The 21,590-nt window shown below is 36.0% G+C and overlaps 9 protein-coding genes, 1 long non-coding RNA gene and 1 pseudogene across 17 annotated transcripts; 6 read left to right on the top strand and 5 right to left on the bottom strand.

The window, feature by feature from the left end:
• Positions 1-272: 272 nt before the first annotated feature.
• On the bottom strand, positions 273-1,487 carry AT1G55230 (proteinase inhibitor I4, serpin (DUF716)). Its single transcript, NM_104396.3, has one exon. The coding sequence runs from the start codon at positions 1,409-1,411 to the stop codon at positions 509-511; it is 903 nt and encodes a 300-aa protein (NP_175919.1). The 5' UTR covers positions 1,412-1,487; the 3' UTR covers positions 273-508.
• A 1,024-nt stretch (positions 1,488-2,511) lies between these two features.
• AT1G55221 lies at positions 2,512-3,292 on the bottom strand (annotated as a pseudogene). The gene has a single exon.
• On the top strand, positions 2,870-3,423 carry AT1G55220 (uncharacterized protein; the record flags this gene model as incomplete). The annotated part of the gene is made up of 2 exons (NM_104395.1): positions 2,870-3,149; positions 3,209-3,423. The coding sequence occupies 2 exons, from the start codon at positions 2,870-2,872 to the stop codon at positions 3,421-3,423; spliced, it is 495 nt and encodes a 164-aa protein (NP_175918.1).
• Positions 3,424-5,537: 2,114 nt separating this feature from the next.
• Positions 5,538-6,572, top strand: AT1G55210 (Disease resistance-responsive (dirigent-like protein) family protein). 2 transcript variants are annotated; one of them, NM_001198303.1, is made up of 2 exons: positions 5,631-6,359; positions 6,432-6,516. In NM_001198303.1, the coding sequence occupies exon 1, from the start codon at positions 5,686-5,688 to the stop codon at positions 6,247-6,249; it is 564 nt and encodes a 187-aa protein (NP_001185232.1). In that variant the 5' UTR covers positions 5,631-5,685; the 3' UTR covers positions 6,250-6,359; positions 6,432-6,516. The 2 variants fall into 2 exon arrangements, with proteins under 2 accessions (NP_175917.1, NP_001185232.1); NM_104394.4 differs by having other exon boundaries at positions 5,538-6,572.
• Positions 6,573-7,807: 1,235 nt separating this feature from the next.
• Positions 7,808-8,337, top strand: AT1G55207 (uncharacterized protein). The gene has a single exon (NM_001198302.1). The coding sequence runs from the start codon at positions 7,982-7,984 to the stop codon at positions 8,213-8,215; it is 234 nt and encodes a 77-aa protein (NP_001185231.1). The 5' UTR covers positions 7,808-7,981; the 3' UTR covers positions 8,216-8,337.
• On the bottom strand, positions 8,272-9,863 carry AT1G55205 (uncharacterized protein). 2 transcript variants are annotated; one of them, NM_001084253.2, is made up of 3 exons: positions 9,568-9,863; positions 9,250-9,368; positions 8,272-8,648 (listed from the first exon to the last, which is right to left on the bottom strand). In NM_001084253.2, the coding sequence occupies exons 1-3, from the start codon at positions 9,720-9,722 to the stop codon at positions 8,629-8,631; spliced, it is 294 nt and encodes a 97-aa protein (NP_001077722.1). In that variant the 5' UTR covers positions 9,723-9,863; the 3' UTR covers positions 8,272-8,628. The 2 variants fall into 2 exon arrangements, with proteins under 2 accessions (NP_001077722.1, NP_001117497.1); NM_001124025.1 differs by lacking the exon at positions 8,272-8,648 and having other exon boundaries at positions 9,038-9,368; positions 9,568-9,747.
• A 1,442-nt stretch (positions 9,864-11,305) lies between these two features.
• On the top strand, positions 11,306-15,177 carry AT1G55200 (kinase with adenine nucleotide alpha hydrolases-like domain-containing protein; the record flags this gene model as incomplete). 4 transcript variants are annotated; one of them, NM_001333695.1, is made up of 11 exons in its annotated part: positions 11,328-11,558; positions 11,785-11,987; positions 12,166-12,431; positions 12,520-12,674; positions 12,752-12,846; positions 12,930-13,900; positions 13,995-14,155; positions 14,231-14,307; positions 14,385-14,532; positions 14,655-14,804; positions 14,899-14,997. In NM_001333695.1, the coding sequence occupies exons 3-11, from the start codon at positions 12,257-12,259 to the stop codon at positions 14,995-14,997; spliced, it is 2,031 nt and encodes a 676-aa protein (NP_001322393.1). In that variant the 5' UTR covers positions 11,328-11,558; positions 11,785-11,987; positions 12,166-12,256. The 4 variants fall into 4 exon arrangements, with proteins under 4 accessions (NP_001322394.1, NP_001322393.1, NP_175916.1 ...); NM_001333694.1 differs by having other exon boundaries at positions 11,306-11,558; positions 11,785-12,431; NM_001333693.1 differs by lacking the exon at positions 11,328-11,558 and having other exon boundaries at positions 11,964-11,987; positions 14,899-15,177.
• Positions 15,107-15,909, bottom strand: PRA7 (PRA1 (Prenylated rab acceptor) family protein). Its single transcript, NM_104392.2, has one exon. The coding sequence runs from the start codon at positions 15,854-15,856 to the stop codon at positions 15,287-15,289; it is 570 nt and encodes a 189-aa protein (NP_564679.1). The 5' UTR covers positions 15,857-15,909; the 3' UTR covers positions 15,107-15,286.
• AT1G08037 lies at positions 15,206-15,987 on the top strand. Its single transcript, NR_139358.1, has one exon. It is a non-coding gene; the product is annotated as an other RNA (long non-coding RNA).
• A 595-nt stretch (positions 15,988-16,582) lies between these two features.
• PLDEPSILON (phospholipase D alpha 4) lies at positions 16,583-19,298 on the top strand. Of its 2 annotated transcripts, NM_104391.2 has the most exons (4): positions 16,583-16,769; positions 16,858-18,239; positions 18,323-18,708; positions 18,822-19,298. In NM_104391.2, the coding sequence occupies exons 1-4, from the start codon at positions 16,677-16,679 to the stop codon at positions 19,247-19,249; spliced, it is 2,289 nt and encodes a 762-aa protein (NP_175914.1). In that variant the 5' UTR covers positions 16,583-16,676; the 3' UTR covers positions 19,250-19,298. The 2 variants fall into 2 exon arrangements, with proteins under 2 accessions (NP_175914.1, NP_001320457.1); NM_001333692.1 differs by lacking the exon at positions 16,583-16,769 and having other exon boundaries at positions 16,774-18,239.
• A 148-nt stretch (positions 19,299-19,446) lies between these two features.
• AT1G55175 (uncharacterized protein) lies at positions 19,447-21,341 on the bottom strand (the record flags this gene model as incomplete). Its single annotated transcript, NM_001160955.2, has 5 exons — positions 19,447-20,009; positions 20,171-20,247; positions 20,521-20,596; positions 20,946-21,043; positions 21,241-21,341. The coding sequence occupies 5 exons, from the start codon at positions 21,339-21,341 to the stop codon at positions 19,876-19,878; spliced, it is 486 nt and encodes a 161-aa protein (NP_001154427.1). The 3' UTR covers positions 19,447-19,875.
• Positions 21,342-21,590: the final 249 nt, after the last annotated feature.

Here is a 21,590-nt window from a genome sequence, read left to right as displayed (position 1 = left end):
AATTTGGAAACTGTTTGTTGTTATCTACGATGGTTTCTAGGTTGCGGAAATAATCGGCCGAAACCTTAAGTTGTCCTTTTGGAATTTTCATTTCAAAATCTGAACAAATAGTTAAAAATGTTGGGTACCTTTTATATACTATTCCCCAAAAAGCAAAATGGAAACGATTGTGATTCGTAATATTCTTAGCCGCCAATTTTGAATTCGTTGGAACTGACGACGACTGGTCGTTTCATTAGCTAGTTTTCAAAATTTCCCCAAAAATCATATGATTGTTTTGTTATTCGTAATTTGAAATTGTAAGAAAATACTTTGACTTAACAATTGTTAAAGTATAAAGAATACATTTGTAGACGCATGTTCTTCTCATTATTAAGTTTATATTATACAATCAAACATTTTTTATTCTACTCGATTTTATATTTTTTTGTACAAGTTGCAATGTCAAATTTAAGAACATAACCGAATAATTTCTTACCTTTCCACATCTTGACGACTTCCAAGGAGTTCAGCCAAAACTTGGTTTACTTTTCTTTAGCGACTCTATGTCTTGTTTCTCTTCACCACTTTCTTCACCTTTGTCTTTAGTGACTAGAATTGAGTACTCGGCATTTTCACCGTAAAGCCCACTTAGGATCAAGAATAGCGACATTACAAAAATTGTGATTCCAACAAAGAACCAACTAAACTCGATGTTGACTAGCGACTTGGCCCTGTGTATAGCTTTATCGCTGGAACATTTAATCACTTGGTGTCCTTCTTCTTCGTGAAGAAAACATCCCTTGGGAATCAAGCTAGGTGTCCAAAGCATGTAACCCATCACTACGAACCACACTCCTTGGAAAGTTATGCTTGATGACCTCACAAAGCTTACCAAGAAACTTTTAGGCAAAGTGATACCGATTAGAGTGGTGAGGAAAGAAACGAAGATAATGAGCTGGAGGAGCTTATGGTATTGTCCCTCAATGCCCATGTGGTCGGCAGAGTGAAGATGGAAAAGGAAGAGCTGTTGAGCAAAGGCAGAAGATGCAACGAGCATAGTCAGTCCATGCGAAATATTTGATCTACGCCTTTCTTGATCAAGAACTACTGCGAAAATCGCGTAGACTAAGAATGACATGGAGATAGAGGAGTGTTCAAAGTTGTGGAGGTGGTTTGAAGGGATGGTACCATCAGAGTCAAAGGGTTGATGTTTCTTGGGTCCAATGAAGAGCTCTGAGGCTATGGAGATTGACGAACAAACCATGATTATGTAGAGCTCTAAATGTCTAAGCTTGGAAGTTGGAAACCATGGTGATGAAGTAAAGGTGTTTGGGTTGAGACAAAATAGTTTTATGTTGTTAAATAAGTGCCATAGACCAAGTGCAAAGAAGGCAAAACCCGGTGCAACATGTCCCACAAGTGTTCCCATGTTGTGGCTTTATGTCTTAATCTATAGTTTTAAGTCTATATATAGAGGGAGAGGGAGATTTAGGAATTTTATGATCATGATTAGTGCTCTTATGCATGGGTTTAATAAAGAGCTTGAGGAACTGAGTTTGAAAAGGAATCTAGAGTATTCTTTTTGAAAATTCCTACAAAGTCACTGATTTTGATGAAGTAAGGGGTGACGGATTGGCTTGGGGATTAAGGAGTTTGTATTTGGCTCTGCGTCATTTGACCAAATGATATAATTTAATCATGATCGATAAATTTATACAATAATATAAAATACCCTATAAAATATAACTGACTACGATATCAATTTATTTATAAAAATGTTAAGTTGAATTCTGGTTGAAAAATATAAGAACTTAATTTCTTCTAAATTTCCAGAGTTCTGAGTGAATAAAAACTTTAAACAAATACGTATCTACAAAACTCTTAACAATTTTTTTTTGTTAGATAATTAAGGTTGTAGGCCGTATATACTTCCACACTGATACTAAGATACAGTATTAATGTTTTCAGTTTTTTCATATATATTAAAAACAACTACTGTTTAATCATTTCAACATTATTTTTTGTACGAAACATTTTCAAATAATTATGAACTAACCATAATCTAATAAAATTTAATTATTTTTAATCATTTTATATATTTTGAAGTATATATTAACATATTTGGAGACAATTTAGAGTCTATGTAAACAATGTTCCTTAACATTAACTTGTTTGAGTCAATCTAATATAGTTGTTCTTAAAAATAAAATTAAAAATTAAAATGTCAATTTTTGTAGAACAAAAAAAAAAAGGTACAACATCAACTTTTTAAGAACGGACAGATTATATCTTATAGTTGTATGCACACGTACGTCACATATTTTTCATATATTTTTCATAAGCATGCTGTGTCACAGTTGATAATTTGATATTAAGCAGGTAGACGAGTTAAATGATTCTATCGGATATCAAAACTTATCTCTTAGTTAGGAACCGCACTTGATTCTCATAGATAAGTTATGTTTGATTCCGTTAAAATGCTCAACCCGTCCTAATCCTAAACTGAGTATGAACCGATGGTATTTCCAATAAATTGAAATATTCTATATCATTATTTCCTAACATCGAGTATTTCATTCGTTATTTAGAGAATGATTTTCAAGAGTATGTCACAAATAAAAGTAAAAAAGAATACTTAAATATACGTAGAAAGAAAAGTATATTATCCATGATAAAACAACAAGACAAGATGTTCCGCTCTACGTAGAAAAAACAACCGTTAGGGAGCAAACTTGGTGTGAAAAGCATGAAACCCATGACAATTAACCATCCTCCTTGAAAGGCTATGCTTTATGATCTCACGAAGCTTACCAAAAACTATTGGGCATCGAAATACCCATGAGAGTAGTGATTATAGAGAAACGAATATGACAAGCTCGAAGAGCAAATGGTATTGTCCCTCAACGCCCACGTGGTCGGTAGAGTGAAATGGAAGCCGAACCATTGCTGCCCTAATGCAGCGGCTAAAGCAAGAAACGTCAGTGACTTCGCAGTTTCGGCTGCTCTAGGCCTTGCTCCATGGAAGGCTATTTGCAAAAACGTTATAAACTATGAAAGACGTAAAGAGGATGGAATGTTCAACGCTACGGAGATGACTCGACCTCGACGGGATGGTGCCATCAGGGTCAAAGGGACTGTGTCTCTGTCCATTGAAGAGTTCTCGAACTGTGAGGATTGATGCGGAGACCATGATAAAGGTAAAGCTCTAAGTATCTGAGCTTAGGAGCGGGAACCATGGTGATGAAGAAAAAGTATTTGGGTTGTGACAAAAGAGTCGGATGTTGTTCAATGAATGACATACACCAACTGCAAAGAAATCTATACCACTTCCAAGATGTCCCACAGGTGATTCCATTTTTGAGGGCTTTCTGTATAATAAAGAAAGATTTAGGGACTTTGATTGTGATCACAAGAACTATTGATGAAAAGGGTTGGGATTAGAGTTAAAAATGTCGGCGAGGGTCATTTAGAGAAGGTTTATTTTTCTTCTTGTTGATAAAATCTTACAATTTTGTTAGAAACTTAGAACATATATTTTTTTTTATATTTAGAGAATGATTTAATTTATTCATGCGACGTTAAGATAACACAGAAAGTGAGCAACATGATTTATCACACGTCAGATTAAATGTCCATGACGAAAAGAACTGACCTACATGTTTTATCAAACATCAAATTTCCTATATTAAAATGTCTATGTCAACAAGACTACAAGATCACGAGACAATGACGATTTCAAATGATTTTGTTCTTCTTCTTATGGCTTTTCATTTTTTTCTTCAGAGGTTGAAACGATTATATGACATTTTCCTTCTTTGACCGATCTAAGTCATATAAACCATAATTAAGCCCTAAATACTAAGTCTACCTAACATTGATTTTACCAATATTAAATAAAGAAACAAAACTTTTACCCAAAAAAAAAAGAGAAACAAAAATATTCCGTGTAAAAATGTTATAAAAAAAAAAAGCTCGTAAAGTATTTACATAATACTCGTTAAGAAATCACGTTTTCAAAAATTATGTTAAAAATGTGATTCGTGTAAGCGGTCCAAAACCTACCTACTCAACTGTTGACCCATGCTATAGTGTGAATTGTTTTTGATTTTTTGAAATAGATTACACATATATACAGACTTACAGTCAATGCTTCTAGATTAAATTTTAAAAGTCAAAATTTAAACTTATAACAATTCCAGCTAGTTAGAAGATTTTTAGGCCACGTTATTTGATTAGTACTCATATATAATAATATTTTGAACTTACATATATATGTCTTATAAAATGCGTTTTCACCATTCGTTAGCATTTAGAAATTATGTGCAACTTTGATACCAAACGTATATTTGATGTTGTTAAAAAGAGTTTCATAGAAATGACAACTTATATACTTTATTTAGTTATTTTAAAGTTGAATCTAAAATCAGTTCTTCTATGGGAGTGGACCACTTATAGAGAAAAATAATCATTGTATCTAATATTTTTTTTTCTTTTCTTACGTGGATCTCACGAAAAAGAGACATTAAAGATGTCTCTCTAACATATTCCATACGCCTTAATCAATTTAAATTTACATTAATCCAACAAATGTGACAAAATACTGTATAGACTATCTACAGTTTTCAAAATTTATGGACTAATATATACAAAAACAAACCTATAAATCATAAATAATCTTTGTATTAACGTACGGAATGGAGCAGTGATGGGCACACGACAAGGGAAAGTTGAAGACTGGGCCCACGAGTAATGGGCTTTTCTGATGAAGTCAGGCCACGCCCCAAAAGTCAAGAATAATACAAAACAAAATAAGTTGGTATTGATCATTGCACTATGTTGATACAAAGCTAAACATATACGTTTGGAAAGAAGAAAAATAAACATATGCATACACTGTAGTTGGTAAGTTGGTAGGTAAACTAGAAAAAAATTCGTTAGCTTTCTTACTAAAAGTTAATTTAAAGACATTTCAAATTACGTATAAAAGGGTTCGTAATTGGTTGGAAAAAGTCTTTAGGAACGGAGTTACATTTTCGTTGTATACATACACTATACAAAAAGATAATGGAATGAAAACTTTTCCGAAGAAAACAAGAGAAAGCAAATAATAAAGCAAAAGCGTGATAAATACGTAAAAGAAAATGACAGCCATAAACCCTATGTATGAGACCGACTAAAGAAAAGTAAATAAAAAAATATACAACATTTTGAAATTTGAAATGGACTAGTACTCGACCACCATAATGATTCAAATTTCTCAAAGTTGTAACAAAATATGCTTAATTTAGAAGAATAATGGGCATAATCTTCAAGAAAAACTTATTAAACCGTAAAATGATTTTTTTCAGTTCAGAAAGATATTAAAAAGAAAAAGTTGTGAATATGACTTCACCGTAAATCATACGACTCGATGACGCAATGATTATGATAGTACTTCACACATGGAATACACAAGATCCACACTTGTTTATTTTTTTTTATTTTGTAAATAAACTAAAATTCGTCCATTCCCTAGTCAATATTCTTTAACTACTTCAGAAAAATATTAAACGAATCCACGAATTAAACAAGATATTTTTTTTTAATTAATTTCTAGAAAGATGTCTAAAATTTGACATATATATAAAAGCATCACACCACCTTGTTTTCTACACCACTTATGTAAACAAACCAACCATAGTAACCAAAACCACAACAAAACACATGGCTAAGCTCATTTTCTTCCTCGCCGTCCAAATCCTCTTTCTCGCCGTGGTTTCTTCCGCCGGAGACGGTGAAGACTTCGCTAGAACCATGGACCGGAAACTTCTTGGTCTCCACAAAAAGGAGAAACTTACCCATTTCAAAGTCTATTGGCACGATATCTTAAGCGGTCCGAACCCAACCTCCATCATGATACAACCACCGGTTACAAACAGTTCCTATTTTGGAGCCATCTCCATGATCGACAACGCTTTGACGGCCAAAGTTCCGATGAACTCCACGGTGTTGGGTCAGGCCCAAGGATTTTACGCCGGAGCGGCCCAAAAGGAGTTGGGTTTCCTGATGGCGATGAACTTTGCTTTCAAGACAGGGAAATATAACGGAAGCACGATCACGATTCTTGGCAGGAACACGGCGTTGTCGGAAGTCAGAGAAATGCCGATCGTCGGAGGAAGTGGGCTTTTCCGATTTGCTAGAGGCTATGTGGAGGCTAGGACAAAGTGGATTAATCTCAAGAACGGTGATGCTACTGTTGAGTATAGTTGTTACGTGTTGCATTATTGAGGTTAATTAATGATATTTTTGTCTTTCTCTATATTTAATTTGACTACGCAATAATTAATAAAACAGATTTCAATCTATTGAGTTTTCTTAACTTTTTTTTTTTGCATTTGGTTTAATGGTGTGTGTGGTGGACGTTGTGCGGGAGTTGTTTGTACTTTATTAAATTTATAATAAATATCTAGTTTTTTCTTTTTTTTTTTCTTTTGAGGAGATTTTGAAAATAATTTGGTGGTTTGAAAGATTTGATAATATATTTCATTTTAGATGTGTTGTTTAACTTGGTTTTCTTGAAGGGTTGTTTACGTTTTCGGACCGACATTCTTACGTGGCTGGCACAAGAATTTTAAGGACCATTAAATAAAACTATAGACAAAAAGAAAAGGACGACACATGATAACTTTAACAACTTAAATTAAGAGAAGTAAGAATGAAACCACATAAAAATCTGATATACTTTTAAAAATATTGGAACTCTCAAGAGTATGGATGACATACCTTGCTAGTTGCTCCAATAGTGGTCAAAGACCGAACACACAGTTTAAGATATCTCGTTGACTGATGCATGTTTGATCGTTACGTGACCGTCTTATACTGAGTAGTACGACCATACTATCCAGCGATTACAATCTTGAGTAGTGGAGTGGATCTTACTTGGTCGGATTACTAGACGGAAGACAAAATCAAGTTCAAATGCTCTCAACTCAAATTCGGCTCATGAAAGTGAAACATGAACTTTAATTAAGCATTGACGATAAGAGATTCATATAATTTGACGATATTTAACCCTATAACAATTACCATAATCTAAGATTTTTATTTATATTTATTAGTTTTATGCTTAATGTTGAGAAGATTGAAAGATAAAATGATTTATTTACAAACACTACTCATTTATTAACTAGATATATTTTTAACAGATTTATACATTTAAATCTTCCATAGATGTATATAATTTTAAAATTAATAAATATTTGGGTGTTTTTTTCTATTTCTTTCAAAATAGACATTTTAATAAAAAAAAATAAAAATAGAAATCGATAAATCTTTCAATATTCGTAATCTCTCATGTAATACTTTTTAATAGTATTTTGATGATTTCAATATTTTATTTGTTCTTAAGTTTAAAATTAGAACGAGAACCAAATAATATAGAGTTAAAGTTTGCTATCTAGTGGACAGTAGCCGAACCATCTATCTAGTGGACAGTAGCTTGCAATCGTGCGTACCCGTTGTTTTACGATGAACAACCTCTCATACGTCGAGCATTTCTTCTGACACAACTTCTTATAAAATTGCATTGTTCTAATTTTTAAGAAAATACAAATTTATGCGACCGCTCAATAGTATTATTTGCTACCGATTAAATATCTTTGACTATAGTTAGTTGGTTATTGGAAAGACTTTTAACTCGCTGAAGTAACTTCGTCTTGCAAGAAACATGCGTCTTTCTCTCTTTTTCCTCATCTATCCTCCATGTTTTCTTACCATAAAGCATATTTATTTTTCATGTTTTAAGAATAAAAAAAACAGATATATTGTCTAAATCATTATAACACATTAACACATACTACGTTTATTCCTAAAAAGCAAGACCAAAGGCTTTGTTTTATGTAATTGGAAAAACGTACACTCAATTTATTATTAATAATTATGGGCAAAACCTATATCTCTTCTCTTAGAAAGCCCTTTAAATCCTTTATTTCTTCATTGTGAATTTGCAAAACGGCTCTAAATGGCTCTGTGGACGGAAATATTGACAAATGCTGCCATTTTTGTGATAATCCAAGCTCTAGCGTTTCTCATAATCTCCACTTCTTCCGACATATTCTCCTCCAAGATCAAGATGAAGACAAAGAAGAGATCTTTCGGCTTCAAACTCTCTCGTTCCATTTCCCATTTATTCGCTTTAATCTCAGATGATGTCTTTCAAGCCGAAGAAGAAGAAGAAGTAGCAGAAGAAGGATAACCTTACTCTCTCCATTCATTAAAATCTCTATAGATTTATATTTCCATAAACATTGGTTTGTATTTTCAGATATTTGACAAATCTTCATAATTTACTTTTTTCAATTCAAAGAAGGGTCTGCTCATCTGTGACTCGTATGGTTAAGATCAGACACTACACTGAAAACTGTAATCTATCCAGCAACATTACACTGATCACTCAGTTGCTGATAAGTGATAACCATGAATTGTATATAACAACGCAAAAAGACAACTCGAAAATGAAAGAATTTAAGCGGAGAGTTTTAGGACCTGTTCTCTAAATTCAGGACCCTTTGGGTTTGATAAGAGATAACGAGAACGATACAAACCCGAGTTTTTGTTTTCATTTCATGTCTTTATCATACCCAAAGCTTGTTGTAAGATGAAATACCGTCATAAAGGCATTGAAATTCCTGCGGTTTCAGATAGAAAAGGTTAACTTTTAAATGCATAAAGATAAGCAACAAGTTCATATCAAATATAAGAAGACTCCACAAGATGAAACCAATGCCCAAGAACTAAACATGATGCATATGCCAAAGTATTAAACATAACCAAAACTGCAAATACAAGTAAACTATAAGCCAACAAAGACAACAATTTCAATCACAAGTAGAGTTTTCATGACAAGTAACAACAATCTAAGAATGTAAAAGAGGCAAGAACTATCCTTGATATAAATAACGCATGGAACGAGAAGGTATTCATCAGATTTACAAACAGATTGAAAAGGCGCTAACATAATCTATGCAACTGCTAAGATAACCAGCTAAAACATACTTTCCCAATCAAGAACTGATAACAGCCATTGCCATAGAACCCCACCAAATGTCTAAAACTGGCACACAAGGAATCAACATCAAAGTTGCAACACCGAGAAACAACATAATGTGAATCTTCTTGGTATACAAAACGTAACAAGTCCTCCTCATTCTTCCATCTCAAAACAAACATAATGATATTCTCACTAATGTTCTTAAAGGTAATAGAGCCAGAGAGAGGAAAAAGACTGACCTTGAGGAACTAAACCCCAGCTCTTAGACTCAACAGACAAACTTGATATCAATCTGGCAGATGCTATAGCACTGTGTAGTGGCAACATCGATAAACAGCAACTTAGCTCCACCGGTAATCTGTTCAAACCATTCCCCATTAGGAATCAATTCTAATCAAAATCGAAAATTCCAAATATGAGTTCGCAGCTGATTTTGAGTTTCTGATAACAAAAACAATCAAACCAATGTCCCTAATTCCAGCTTTTTTATTATGTAAAACTGAAGGCCACACCAATACACTTCCAAAAGGTTACTCCTTTGCAAAAAAAAAACTGACCTAAAAGATTGATTGATACGGGAAGTTGCTGAGGATGGAGATGAAGATTTAATGGGAGAGGGTAAAGAGGAAATGTGAACATTCGTCTTGCTGAGCTTCTGGGTTAAAGAATGAATCTTTGATGATAATCTGCAGATTTTAGAAGAAGACGCCATTGAAAGAGTTGAAGAAGACGAAGATGACTAGATCGGACATTTTAGGGTTTAAGGGTGCTTCCCGGGATCTTTACGGGTCGGGTCGGGTCGGGTCAAACAGATGGCTGGACTATCCAATAAGGAGGAGAGACTAACTAAAACGTCGTCGTTTCTATTTTTTGTACACTGTGAAGGAAAAAAGGTCGTCGTTACTCGTTCTTAATTATGTTCTTCTATAAGAGCTAGAATCTAGTATTATTCTTGCTTTGTTGAACCGTTAGGAAAAAAAAAACTATTTTAGTGTGGGTTTTCCATTTATTCCATGATTAATTATTTGCTTAGTGAAGAAGGTTTTTTTAAAAAATATTCATTATGAGAAAAATGGACTTCAGTAAAATGTTTTTCATGCATAATAATTGGTTCATGAAGGTATACATCTTAGAACACTCAATTGTTTTCGAGTAAATGTGTTTATACTTTTGTTTAAACGATGTCTCTAGCAAAACAAGGGTAACCTGTTGAAATTTATACATAAGCCAAAACAAGGTTCTAGAGTAGACAATGAACAGCCTTCAATGGTGAGTAGATGTAAAACTTGTCAACTTTCATCCCTAATATATACTCTGAATTAAATGCCACACACAGATACAATGTATTAATCACTCTAATTTCTTATAAATTAGTAGATGGTTTATAATCCTTCCAAAACTAAAATTTTGTCTTTTCCTTAAGATTTTGAATAAATACGGTGATTAGCACGAGACATTAGTTTAATCGTTGTGTTATTCGTTGTCGCATTTATACACATAGCACATTGCCCAAGCCGCTGACAGCCGCCACTAAAATGTTTACGTTTCTACTCGATTAATTTTCTTAACATTTTTTAAAATATTAAGTTTTCATTGATTTTAGCATCTCAAGAAGTGTGACAAGACGAGGACTGATAACAGCCGTAAATATTTAACAATCGGAGAGTGATTGATTGGTTGGAGAAACGCAGCTTATATTGGTCCTTGTGATGGTGACAGGTCTTAAACTCTATCAATGCCTAACACACACAAAACAAGATACTCCATTTTGAACTATTTTTCATCCAATTTGTTTGTGTCTAGTTTAGTTTAAACTTTAAACTAATTACTGGCTAATGCAACATCGTTTCAGCTTACTAGAAGTTACAAAAAAAAATTCAAACTAAAGTTTTACTTACATGTTGAAGAAAAGAAAGAAAGTTTTGCTTACACTTAAGAAAGGACAAAAGGTACGTTAAAGAACTCGACTATGATGGCAGAGATATTTGAAATTGTTACATTATTTTTGTTATCAGTCTAAAAACTGGTTTAATCACTTAAATATTATTTTAATTCCAACCTCATGAAACAAAGGAACATTGGGAATGAGTAAAATACAAAATTAACTTTTTTTGATTGGAAAGATTTTTTATTTTTTACATAACTCATTGGATCATTCATGTTAACCTATAGTAGTAACAAAGAGAGAGAGAGAGAGAGAGGGTCAGTGAATAAAGGGTTTTTGGTTTCACAGTGTTGAGAAAAAACAAGAACCCTAAAAAGCTGCTTTTTATCACATATTTTCGCGCTTTTCTGCTTGTTTGTATATGAGTCCAGCATTTATGCTGCTTCTTCTCTACATTTTTATACACTGTCTTGTTTCTATCTCTATAAACGTGCTTTTGTTGTTTAAAGCTGAAAACTTCCAAGTCAGACAAAACATAGCCATATCTATGCTTCATGTTATGTAAGATCATACAATTACTAAACGTTCTGTTTCACACTTGTGCCCTTCTTCCTTACATCTCGCTCATTTTCATGGCGGTGAAATATATGAGTGCTTATCTTGGTGAGAAATTTCATAATCTTTATTTGAATAATCTCCTTGTGATGCAGTTGTACACATGATTGATTGATGATAATATAAGAAAATACTATATTTTTGTGTCTTTTAGTAAGGGTTTAATTTAATGTATCAATCTCTAACTGCAAAATCTAGTTTAAAGGAGTACTACTTATTTTGGCAGTTTCCGTTTCAAAAACTCATTTATCTCATTCTCTTATTGTATTTGTAGGTGTGATTTTGGAGATTGGTAGATTCTGAGCAAGCAGAGACATTTGAACCGTGTTGCCCATCATTTCCTCTTTTCTATTTCTTGAAAAACATTGACTCAGTGATTTGAATAAAAAGGGATAGATTTGAGAGATAAGCATCTCTTTGGATCTTTGGGATTTTTGGATTGAGTTTGCCCCCAATAGCTGGTTGGGAATCTCAAAAGTAGGATTTTTTACTTCAGGGTTTTGTATTTTCTGTTTTGAAGTTTATGTGATTCAGTGAGTGAGAGGTCTTGTCATGTCTATTGAGTTTTGTATGCATCTGCAAACAAAGTATTGTGTGTTTGGTCTGATTTTGTCTTGATTTCCAACTTGCCATAATAATGCAATCATATCTACAGAATCTATCTCTACGAGAAGCTACTTTATCTCCAAGGATCATTTAGAAATCAAGAGGAATCTAGAGAATTGTTCTTGCAAAAGTCCTCTTAAATGAGCAGAGAGAAACAGGGGAAGAGATCAGGTTCTAATGGGACTGAGAAGGTTCTTGTTGCTGTCAAAGCATCTAGGGAGATTTCAAAGACAGCATTTGTTTGGGCCTTGACTCATATTGTTCATCCTGGAGATTGCATTACTCTGATTGTTGTTGTTACTTCTTACAATGCTGGTACTTTCTTCTTCTTTGGTATCCAATCATGGAGATTAGTTTGCTCTGTTTTATTCATTGTCTTTCTTTTGTTTGGTCTTTTTGTTAGGCCGAAAGCTATGGACTTTCCCTAGGTTTGCTGGAGATTGTGCTACTGGTCATTGGAAACTGCATTCTGATCCAATGTCTGAGATAAAGAGTGATCTCACTGATACTTGTTCCCAAATGATTCTCCAGCTTCATGATGTATATGATCCAAACAAGGTTTGAAAATTAGTCCACCATCAAAATAATGATATTCTGAAATATCTAGAGTTATTCTCATGCTTGTTTCTTTGAAGGTTAATGTCAGGATCAAGATTGTTTCTGGATCACCATGTGGAGCTGTTGCGGCTGAGGCCAAGAAATCTCAAGCAAATTGGGTAGTTCTTGATAAGTAAGTTAATAATCTGATTTTATTCTTCAGTTCTTTAGTTTTTACTCTCTTTGTGTGGTTGAATGATTATATTTCTTTTACAGGCACCTTAAGCATGAAGAGAAACGGTGCATAGATGAGTTACAATGTAACATTGTGGCGATGAAGCGTTCTGAGGCAAAAGTCCTGCGGTTGAACTTGGTCGGGTCTTCAACAAAGGAACCAGAATTAGCATCTGAAAAAAACAAAAACAGGTTGTTAGATTCTGTTAAAGCGGTTGTTACAACTACTCCAATGAGCAGTCCTGAGGTTGAGACATCATTCACAGGAACAGAAGCTTGGACTTCATCAGTATCTAGCTCTGACCTCGGTACATCATCGCCAGTTTTCACAGCTGAAGTGAGAAAGGATGAAACTTTGGTCGTCAAAGAGAATGAATCTGATTCTGATTCAGAGAGCGAAAATCTATCACTACCTTCCTTAAGTAAGAGATTCCAACCATGGATATCAGAATATCTTAGCACTCATTGCGTCTCGATGCAGGAATCAACGAGAGGCGATGATAAGGCTGTTCAAGTATCTACTAAAAAGGCTTTGCTTGAGAAAATTTCTAAGCTTGATGAAGGAGAAGAAGCAGCTATGTCAAGTAAAAGGAAAGACTTGGAGGAGTATAGTGGAACCTTAAGAGCGTTATCACGAAATGCTCCTCCTGTTTCACCTCCTCTCTGTTCTATATGCCAGCACAAAGCGCCTGTATTTGGAAAACCACCGAGGTTTTTCTCCTACAAAGAGTTAGAGCTTGCAACAAACGGGTTTTCGCGAGCTAATTTTTTGGCAGAAGGTGGATTTGGATCTGTTCATAGAGGTGTATTACCTGAAGGCCAGATTGTAGCAGTAAAGCAACACAAAGTGGCCAGTACACAAGGAGATGTAGAGTTTTGCTCTGAAGTAGAAGTTTTGAGCTGTGCTCAGCATCGAAACGTAGTTATGTTAATCGGTTTCTGCATCGAAGATACCAGAAGACTCTTGGTCTATGAATACATATGCAATGGATCATTAGACTCTCATCTATACGGTAAATAGAGTTTCCAAGTTAGTTAAAGATGTTGTTAACCTAAAAAACACTTAACTAGAGTTATCTAACTAACTTTCATGAAATGTCCATTTAGGTCGCCATAAGGACACTTTGGGATGGCCTGCAAGACAAAAAATAGCGGTTGGAGCGGCTCGAGGTCTTCGATATCTTCATGAAGAGTGTAGAGTAGGTTGCATTGTTCACCGAGACATGAGGCCTAACAATATACTAATTACTCATGATTATGAACCACTGGTATTTATATTTTCTTGAACCACAATTTACACTTTTTTATACATTCGTTTGATTCTGTTTTTGTTTCTCTTTCAGGTTGGAGATTTTGGTTTAGCAAGATGGCAGCCTGATGGAGAGCTAGGTGTAGACACGCGTGTGATAGGAACTTTCGGGTAACAAAATTTATAACTAAATCATCATTCTCACTCTAGAGTAATTTCTCAACTACTTTCTGTGTTTCTTGTTTTAGCTATTTAGCTCCAGAGTATGCTCAAAGTGGACAAATCACAGAGAAAGCCGATGTTTACTCGTTCGGGGTTGTATTGATCGAACTAATCACGGGTCGTAAAGCAATGGATATCTACAGACCAAAGGGACAACAATGTTTAACTGAATGGGTAAATCCATAAGTTTCTTCTTTTTAAGGTTTCTTAGCTCATTTTCAGTCTCTTCTTGTAAATGAAATCTAAAAGTTTCTTTCTTGAAGCTCATTTTGTTATTTTATTTTCTTTGTGAGCAGGCAAGATCTTTATTAGAAGAGTATGCGGTTGAGGAATTAGTTGATCCGAGGCTCGAAAAGCGATATTCAGAAACACAAGTCATTTGCATGATTCATACAGCTTCATTGTGTATACGTAGAGATCCACATTTGCGTCCTCGCATGTCTCAGGTAAAGAAAAGATTCACCATTCTTGAAACATGTTCATTTCTTTAAGTCAATAAAACTCTCTCAAGTGTGTCTGCTCTTTTGCTTGTTGTTGAAGGTGTTGCGTTTATTGGAAGGAGATATGTTAATGAATGAAATCTCAGGGAGGTTTAATGGAAGACTATCCACTGAGAAAGGTCTCAGAGATCATAACTAAAAGCTCAACTAGCCAATCTGATCACTTTCTTTTGGTATAGTGCGTAGGATCAATAGAAGAATTTTGTAAAATCAAAGTCCTCTTAATTGACAATTATGGTTTTTTAGTAGCTTTATCCAAAGTGATTAGTGTTTGTAGTGCTAATCATGTAATAACGTAATTAACCAACAAAACATACTCAAAAATTGTACTGTTGTCAACAAATTGAACAAAGTAGAAGAACATGTCAAGTTTTCTCAAATCGCACCAAACTCAGTAACATACAAAAAAAAAAAACAAATTTTTGGATTTACGACGAAGGGTATGACATCAGCCCTGAAGCTTCAGTAACCGCCGCAGCTTCTTCATCAAGAAACAAATTATCACTTCTTCTAACCGCCGCATGAATCAGAACCAACACGGCGGCGGTTAACAAAGATCCCAGAATATTCGAAGTAGCGTGAGTCAACAAAAGCATCACAACCGTCAAAACCGATAAACCAATAAGAACCGTCCGATCATCAATCTGATAACCAAAAACAACAAGAGGCTCGTCACGGAGGAAATAGAGAAAGATCCAGAAGACGACCAAGATTGATAACACGATCAACGAGGTTGGGTGATATAGAAGGCTTAGGAAGAGGATGAAGAGAACTCCGATGGCGTAATTAGCTCTGAAATAGCCGAGATTCGTTTTGATCCTCGAGATCGCGTCGAAGAAACCGTGAGGGAGAGTCATTGATTCGAAATCGAACATTGATTTCCATGGGCGGCGCGTAGCTAGACCGGATTTTATACGGTGTTTGGCGCGTGAGATGTATTCGAGATCTATCGCCGGTGATGGATGAGACGACGTCGGAATCGCCCCGTAGTTCGTCATTTTTGGAGAAGAGAGACACGAAGCTTTTTTTTTTGTTGGTTGTAATAATTTATAAATTGCTCAGTGTCCCTATGGATTAGGTGATGGTGCTAATGTAAATGTCACATATGGATAAAAGTTGTTACATGCCCAATAAATACATAAATGCTTTATATTGTAATAATTTTTTATTTGTTTTGCAACTGTACATTTATGGTAACAATATTGGTATTATATGTGTTTAACAGTCAGCATCATAGAGACATATTCTTAGGAAAATGTACAGCATATTATATTCTCTGTCATTTTCAAAACATAAATCTGATTAATTACTTGTAAACAGCATAATTTTATTCATTAGAAGGATTAATTTTTTTTTCCGGCAGAATAAAAATTTCATATTATTAGTTCACCAAAGAAACTGCGACCGAGTGGTTTCTTTGGCAGCGCTTTGTTGCTGCACGTGGCTTATCCCCACAAATATTTACAAACTCCACCAGATATTTTCATGCTTTCACATTTTAGTCCCAACCTTTTGTTTGAATACCATCTAACACTTTGCTTTTTAAAATTCCTATTTTTAAAAACCGAAGTCGAATGCTTGATTTGTATTCAAAGACACTTCACCTTCGATTTTGTCATCTATATGGTTGAATGTTTTCTTTAAGATTGTCCATGGAGAATCCTACAAGTTTCACCAAAAACATTAACAAATACATATACATATATGGATGGACATAACCTTGTGCATTCTGTAATTGACCAGCTTCAAACACATACTTGACAATTCACAGAAAATTATCTCTCATTCTCTTAAAGATACATTTTGAATAAAGAGAAGATGGAGCTTGAAGAACAGAAGAAGTACTTTCATGGAACACTAGAGATTACAATCTTCGATGCAACACCTTTTTCTCCTCCATTTCCTTTCAATGTAAGTCTATATCATATACTGAATTAGTGACTCTGATGATGTTATCATTGTGTTCATTTTCATGAGCTTTTGTTATCTTTGTTCACAGTGTATATGTACAAAGCCAAAAGCAGCTTACGTGACCATCAAGATAAACAAGAAGAAAGTTGCTAAAACAAGCTCAGAATACGACCGTATTTGGAATCAGACTTTTCAGATCCTCTGCGCTCACCCGGTTACTGACACGACTATCACCATCACGCTCAAGACTCGATGTTCTGTTCTCGGAAGATTCCGAATCTCTGCAGAACAGATCCTGACATCTAATTCAGCAGTTATCAACGGGTTCTTCCCTCTGATTGCAGACAATGGGTCAACGAAACGTAACTTGAAGCTTAAGTGTTTGATGTGGTTCAGACCGGCTTATCTTGAACCGGGATGGTGCAGAGCGCTTGAAGAAGCGTCTTTTCAAGGTATTAGGAACGCAAGCTTCCCTCAAAGATCGAACTGCAGAGTCGTACTGTATCAAGATGCACACCACAAGGCCACATTTGATCCAAGGGTTGATGATGTTCCTTTTAATGCAAGGAATCTATGGGAAGATGTTTACAAAGCGATCGAAAGTGCTAGGCACTTGGTTTACATTGCAGGATGGGCACTAAACCCTAATCTTGTTCTTGTACGCGACAACGAAACTGAGATTCCACATGCGGTTGGAGTAACGGTTGGCGAGCTTCTGAAACGGAAATCAGAGGAAGGTGTAGCGGTGAGAGTAATGTTGTGGAACGACGAGACGTCTTTACCAATGATCAAGAACAAAGGTGTAATGAGAACAAACGTCGAAAGAGCTCTTGCTTACTTCAGAAACACAAACGTTGTTTGTAGATTGTGTCCAAGATTGCACAAAAAGCTCCCTACAGCGTTTGCACACCACCAAAAGACAATAACACTGGATACACGGGTGACAAATTCAAGCACGAAGGAGCGAGAGATCATGAGCTTCCTTGGCGGGTTTGACCTTTGCGATGGTCGATATGACACTGAGGAGCATTCACTGTTTCGTACACTCGGAACAGAAGCTGATTTTTACCAGACAAGTGTAGCTGGAGCTAAGCTAAGTAGAGGCGGACCAAGAGAGCCATGGCATGATTGCCATGTGTCCGTGGTTGGAGGAGCGGCTTGGGATGTCCTGAAGAACTTCGAACAGCGATGGACGAAACAGTGTAACCCTTCCGTGTTGGTTAACACTTCAGGGATCAGAAACTTAGTAAACCTAACCGGACCTACTGAGGAAAATAACAGGAAATGGAATGTTCAAGTTCTGAGATCGATAGATCACATATCGGCAACAGAGATGCCAAGAGGTTTGCCGGTAGAGAAGAGTGTACACGATGGCTATGTCGCAGCAATTCGAAAGGCTGAGAGGTTTATCTACATCGAGAATCAGTATTTCATGGGAAGCTGTGATCATTGGGAGAGCAAGAACGATAAGTACGAAATTTCTCTTAACGAAGCTATTAAATATCCATTGGGAGATTCTGATCTATTTTAGTATTTCTTTTTTTGATGGATAGAATCTGCAGCGGATGCACAAACTTGATACCTGTCGAAATAGCGTTAAAGATTGCTGCTAAGATACGTGCAAGGGAGAGATTTGCTGTGTATATAGTCATACCGATGTGGCCGGAAGGGCCACCGGAGAGTGAAACGGTTGAAGAGATACTTCATTGGACGAGAGAGACGATGTCAATGATGTATCAGATCATTGGAGAGGCGATATGGGAAGTTGGAGACAAGTCGCATCCGAGGGATTATCTAAACTTCTTCTGTCTTGCAAACAGAGAAGAGAAGAGAGATGGGGAGTTTGAAGCAGTTTCGTCGCCCCACCAGAAAACGCATTACTGGAATGCGCAGAGGAATCGGAGATTCATGGTCTATGTCCACTCCAAGCTCATGATAGGTAACAAACAATCCGCAATTCACAATCTGAAATGAAAATATATTGAAGATTCGTTAAACTTTCACAAACTTTCACTTAAGATTTAAATTACAGAGATTGTCATATGTTTGTAGTGGACGACACATACATTTTGATAGGATCAGCCAATATAAACCAGAGATCAATGGATGGTTGTCGGGACACCGAGATTGCAATAGGTTGCTACCAAACCAATACCAACAACACCAACGAAATCCAAGCTTACCGGTTATCGCTCTGGTATGAGCATACCGGTGGCAAGATCACGGCAGATGACTTATCATCGTCAGAGCCAGAGAGTCTTGAATGTGTCCGAGGGTTACGGACAATAGGAGAGCAAATGTGGGAGATTTACAGTGGAGACAAGGTCGTAGACATGCTCGGTATCCATTTGGTCGCCTATCCAATTAGTGTGACAGGAGATGGTGCAGTTGAGGAAGTCGGTGACGGTTGCTTTCCTGATACCAAGACCTTGGTGAAAGGAAAGAGGTCCAAGATGTTTCCTCCTGTTCTAACCACCTGAAAAAATGTCCGAATCAGAATCATTCTTAGATCATAACTTGCAATACATATATATAAATAACATTCAGCCTGTTAATTATGATGAAATACGCATATAAATGTTTGATTATGAGAGGATGTATTTAGTGGTTAACACACTTACTGGTTTCTGTTATAACCATTCCGGTCCCTTTGTCGTTTCCAACTTGTAGATGAATGGTCTTTTCAAGCTTTGTCGCCTGTAACAAGGAGAAGAATAATCAAAACCTGTATATACATGAAACGAGCAGTTTTCAACAGCTAATATTTATGCAAAGCATACAATGCTACGTGACTTAGCAGACTGGATCTCTACATCTAATGTCTAAAAGGTGAACCGGAATGGAGCTTGAAGAAGAATCATTTCCTATCCGTGTCCAAGCTCATCTAATGGCTAAGTAACAAATCTCCCTTATTTCATCGTGTACTGTTCCAAGAAGCTTCACACTACTGGAAACTTGCATCTTTGCAGCACCGCTTCAATTCTAGATCTGGAGTAACAACTCTGTTAATCCTCAGAGATTACAGTCCAATGCTATTCAATATGTCCTTGATAAGAACACATGAGGGCAAACATTTCTGAAGATGTAAGTCGTTTCTAACTCACTCTTAAGCTGGAAAGTTCTCAGAGTCTTCGGAAAAGCAAGAGGGAAGTAAACTAAGTTCCTCTAGATTTAAATCGATACAACCTTTCATCCTTGTAAAACCTACACCTAACTTCAGAGCAATATAAAGACTTAAAACTTAAACCCACAGCAGTAGGTTAGTAGCAGTAAACTCCAGGATAAAGTGAGCTAATCCTATGTATTTCTTATCTACAAAACCTTTGCCTTTATTAACATGGGTAAGATAATCCTTTCCAATCTCTAAAGAACTTTGCTTCCGTGCTACTCCAGAAACCAACGTAGTGAACCATCTTCAAGAACAGCTACTTCTCCATCAGTCCAGCATTTCATCAACATTATCGTCTTTCTATAGATACTAATGTGAAATCTTGACAAGTCTCACAAATACTCTTCAACCTCCAGTGTCGCAAGCTCTACAGAGAATCCAAGATCTAAGTGGCAAAACTAATGATGCGGACATAGAGTAGGAAGAAAATGGGACTGTGTTTAGCTAAGTATCTATATGCAAAAACCACAAACATAAATGAATATCTATATGCCAAAACGAAAACGAACCTCTAGACGATATAACCAGATAAAAAAATCAAAACTTCCTCATATGGAAAGTTTTGTTAGAGAGATAGTATACCTGTCTCCAGACTCGGTAGGAAGATCGTTTTCCGTAATGCACGTCAACATCCTTTGGAAAGTGCATTCCCGAAAAACTGACGTAGTATCAACATAGTCAACAAAAGAGACAGAGAAGGTTCTCTGAAACTATAGACTTCTTCGTAAGAAAGTTGCTGTTAAGTGCTTTCTTGCTGACAAATTTCACTTACAAATGCAGCTTGTGCCCCTTCAAAGTTCATCTCTCCAAGCAACTACTAGGACCTCACCGTAAAATCATATCCTCTTTGCTACACTACACTTGAACGAAGCTTTTCTCTCCTTCTCATCTTTAAAGCTCCAAAACTAAGATATAAAATTCTGCATCAGAATGTCTACTCTAAACGTTTCAAACTAGTACTGAGCAATTCTGCACACTCAATCAACGATGTCCAAATAGATGCCCACCTTCAATATTTGCATAAAGCAAGGAATTATTACGGTTCAATGATCCCAGCTCAGATCTAGGCAGATAATTCCCATCTCGTGGCAAGCTGGTGGCCCGCCTATCAGAAAATGCAGAAGTCTCAAAAGCTGATGAAACACTCAGAAGACTCTGTAGACTGATTACTCAGATGACTCTGTAGACTGATTACTATGTCAATGATGAAGTAACTCCCATGAAAAGTCGCTTTGATTTGTCTTCTATTGATCCATTTGTCCTCAATGAGTAGGAATCTTCACCCAGCCTTCTAACATCGACCTCATTTTATGTTGTTTAGGATCAATATTCAATCTATGGAATAGAGATTCAGCCCAGTCACCTGCTAGCGATGCATCAGCTCCTGACCAGCGTCCATCCATTGGTTCCAACTGTGAAAATTAGTGGTTCGCCTAATGGCACAAGAGTTTGATGGTGGAAACAAGGAATAAATTCTTCCAATCCATTAGACGATTGCACGTGGGGGGAGTAAGGGCCATGCAACTCCAGACCCCGACCAAGTCCAAAACCACTGACAGCAAGTAGATTCAGTCCTATCGCAGTCATAGCTAAGAAGCTGAACGCTCAAACACTGCTCGAATAATCCCTGTTGCAGGTTTTCTGAAACGAAA

This window comes from Arabidopsis thaliana, assembly GCF_000001735.4.
Source record: "Arabidopsis thaliana chromosome 1 sequence".
NCBI lineage: Eukaryota > Viridiplantae > Streptophyta > Magnoliopsida > Brassicales > Brassicaceae > Arabidopsis > Arabidopsis thaliana.
Note: the sequence above shows the minus strand (reverse complement) of the source record. Positions and strands in the feature narration are given on the sequence as shown.

What these genes read in the sequence shown, in the direction of transcription:
- AT1G55230 (NM_104396.3), bottom strand. Translation starts at nt 1,411, where the DNA reads ATGGGAACACTTGTGGGACATGTTGCACCGGGTTTTGCCTTCTTTGCA.
- AT1G55210 (NM_104394.4), top strand. Translation starts at nt 5,686, where the DNA reads ATGGCTAAGCTCATTTTCTTCCTCGCCGTCCAAATCCTCTTTCTCGCC.
- AT1G55207 (NM_001198302.1), top strand. Translation starts at nt 7,982, where the DNA reads ATGGCTCTGTGGACGGAAATATTGACAAATGCTGCCATTTTTGTGATA.
- AT1G55205 (NM_001124025.1), bottom strand. Translation starts at nt 9,722, where the DNA reads ATGGCGTCTTCTTCTAAAATCTGCAGATTATCATCAAAGATTCATTCT. An exon ending in CGTATCAATCAATCTTTTAG is followed by an intron (nt 9,369 to 9,567) that starts GTCAGTTTTTTT and finishes TGGTTTGAACAG; the next exon opens with ATTACCGGTGGAGCTAAGTT.
- PRA7 (NM_104392.2), bottom strand. Translation starts at nt 15,856, where the DNA reads ATGACGAACTACGGGGCGATTCCGACGTCGTCTCATCCATCACCGGCG.
- PLDEPSILON (NM_104391.2), top strand. Translation starts at nt 16,677, where the DNA reads ATGGAGCTTGAAGAACAGAAGAAGTACTTTCATGGAACACTAGAGATT. An exon ending in CTCCTCCATTTCCTTTCAAT is followed by an intron (nt 16,770 to 16,857) that starts GTAAGTCTATAT and finishes CTTTGTTCACAG; the next exon opens with TGTATATGTACAAAGCCAAA. An exon ending in CCACTCCAAGCTCATGATAG is followed by an intron (nt 18,709 to 18,821) that starts GTAACAAACAAT and finishes ATATGTTTGTAG; the next exon opens with TGGACGACACATACATTTTG.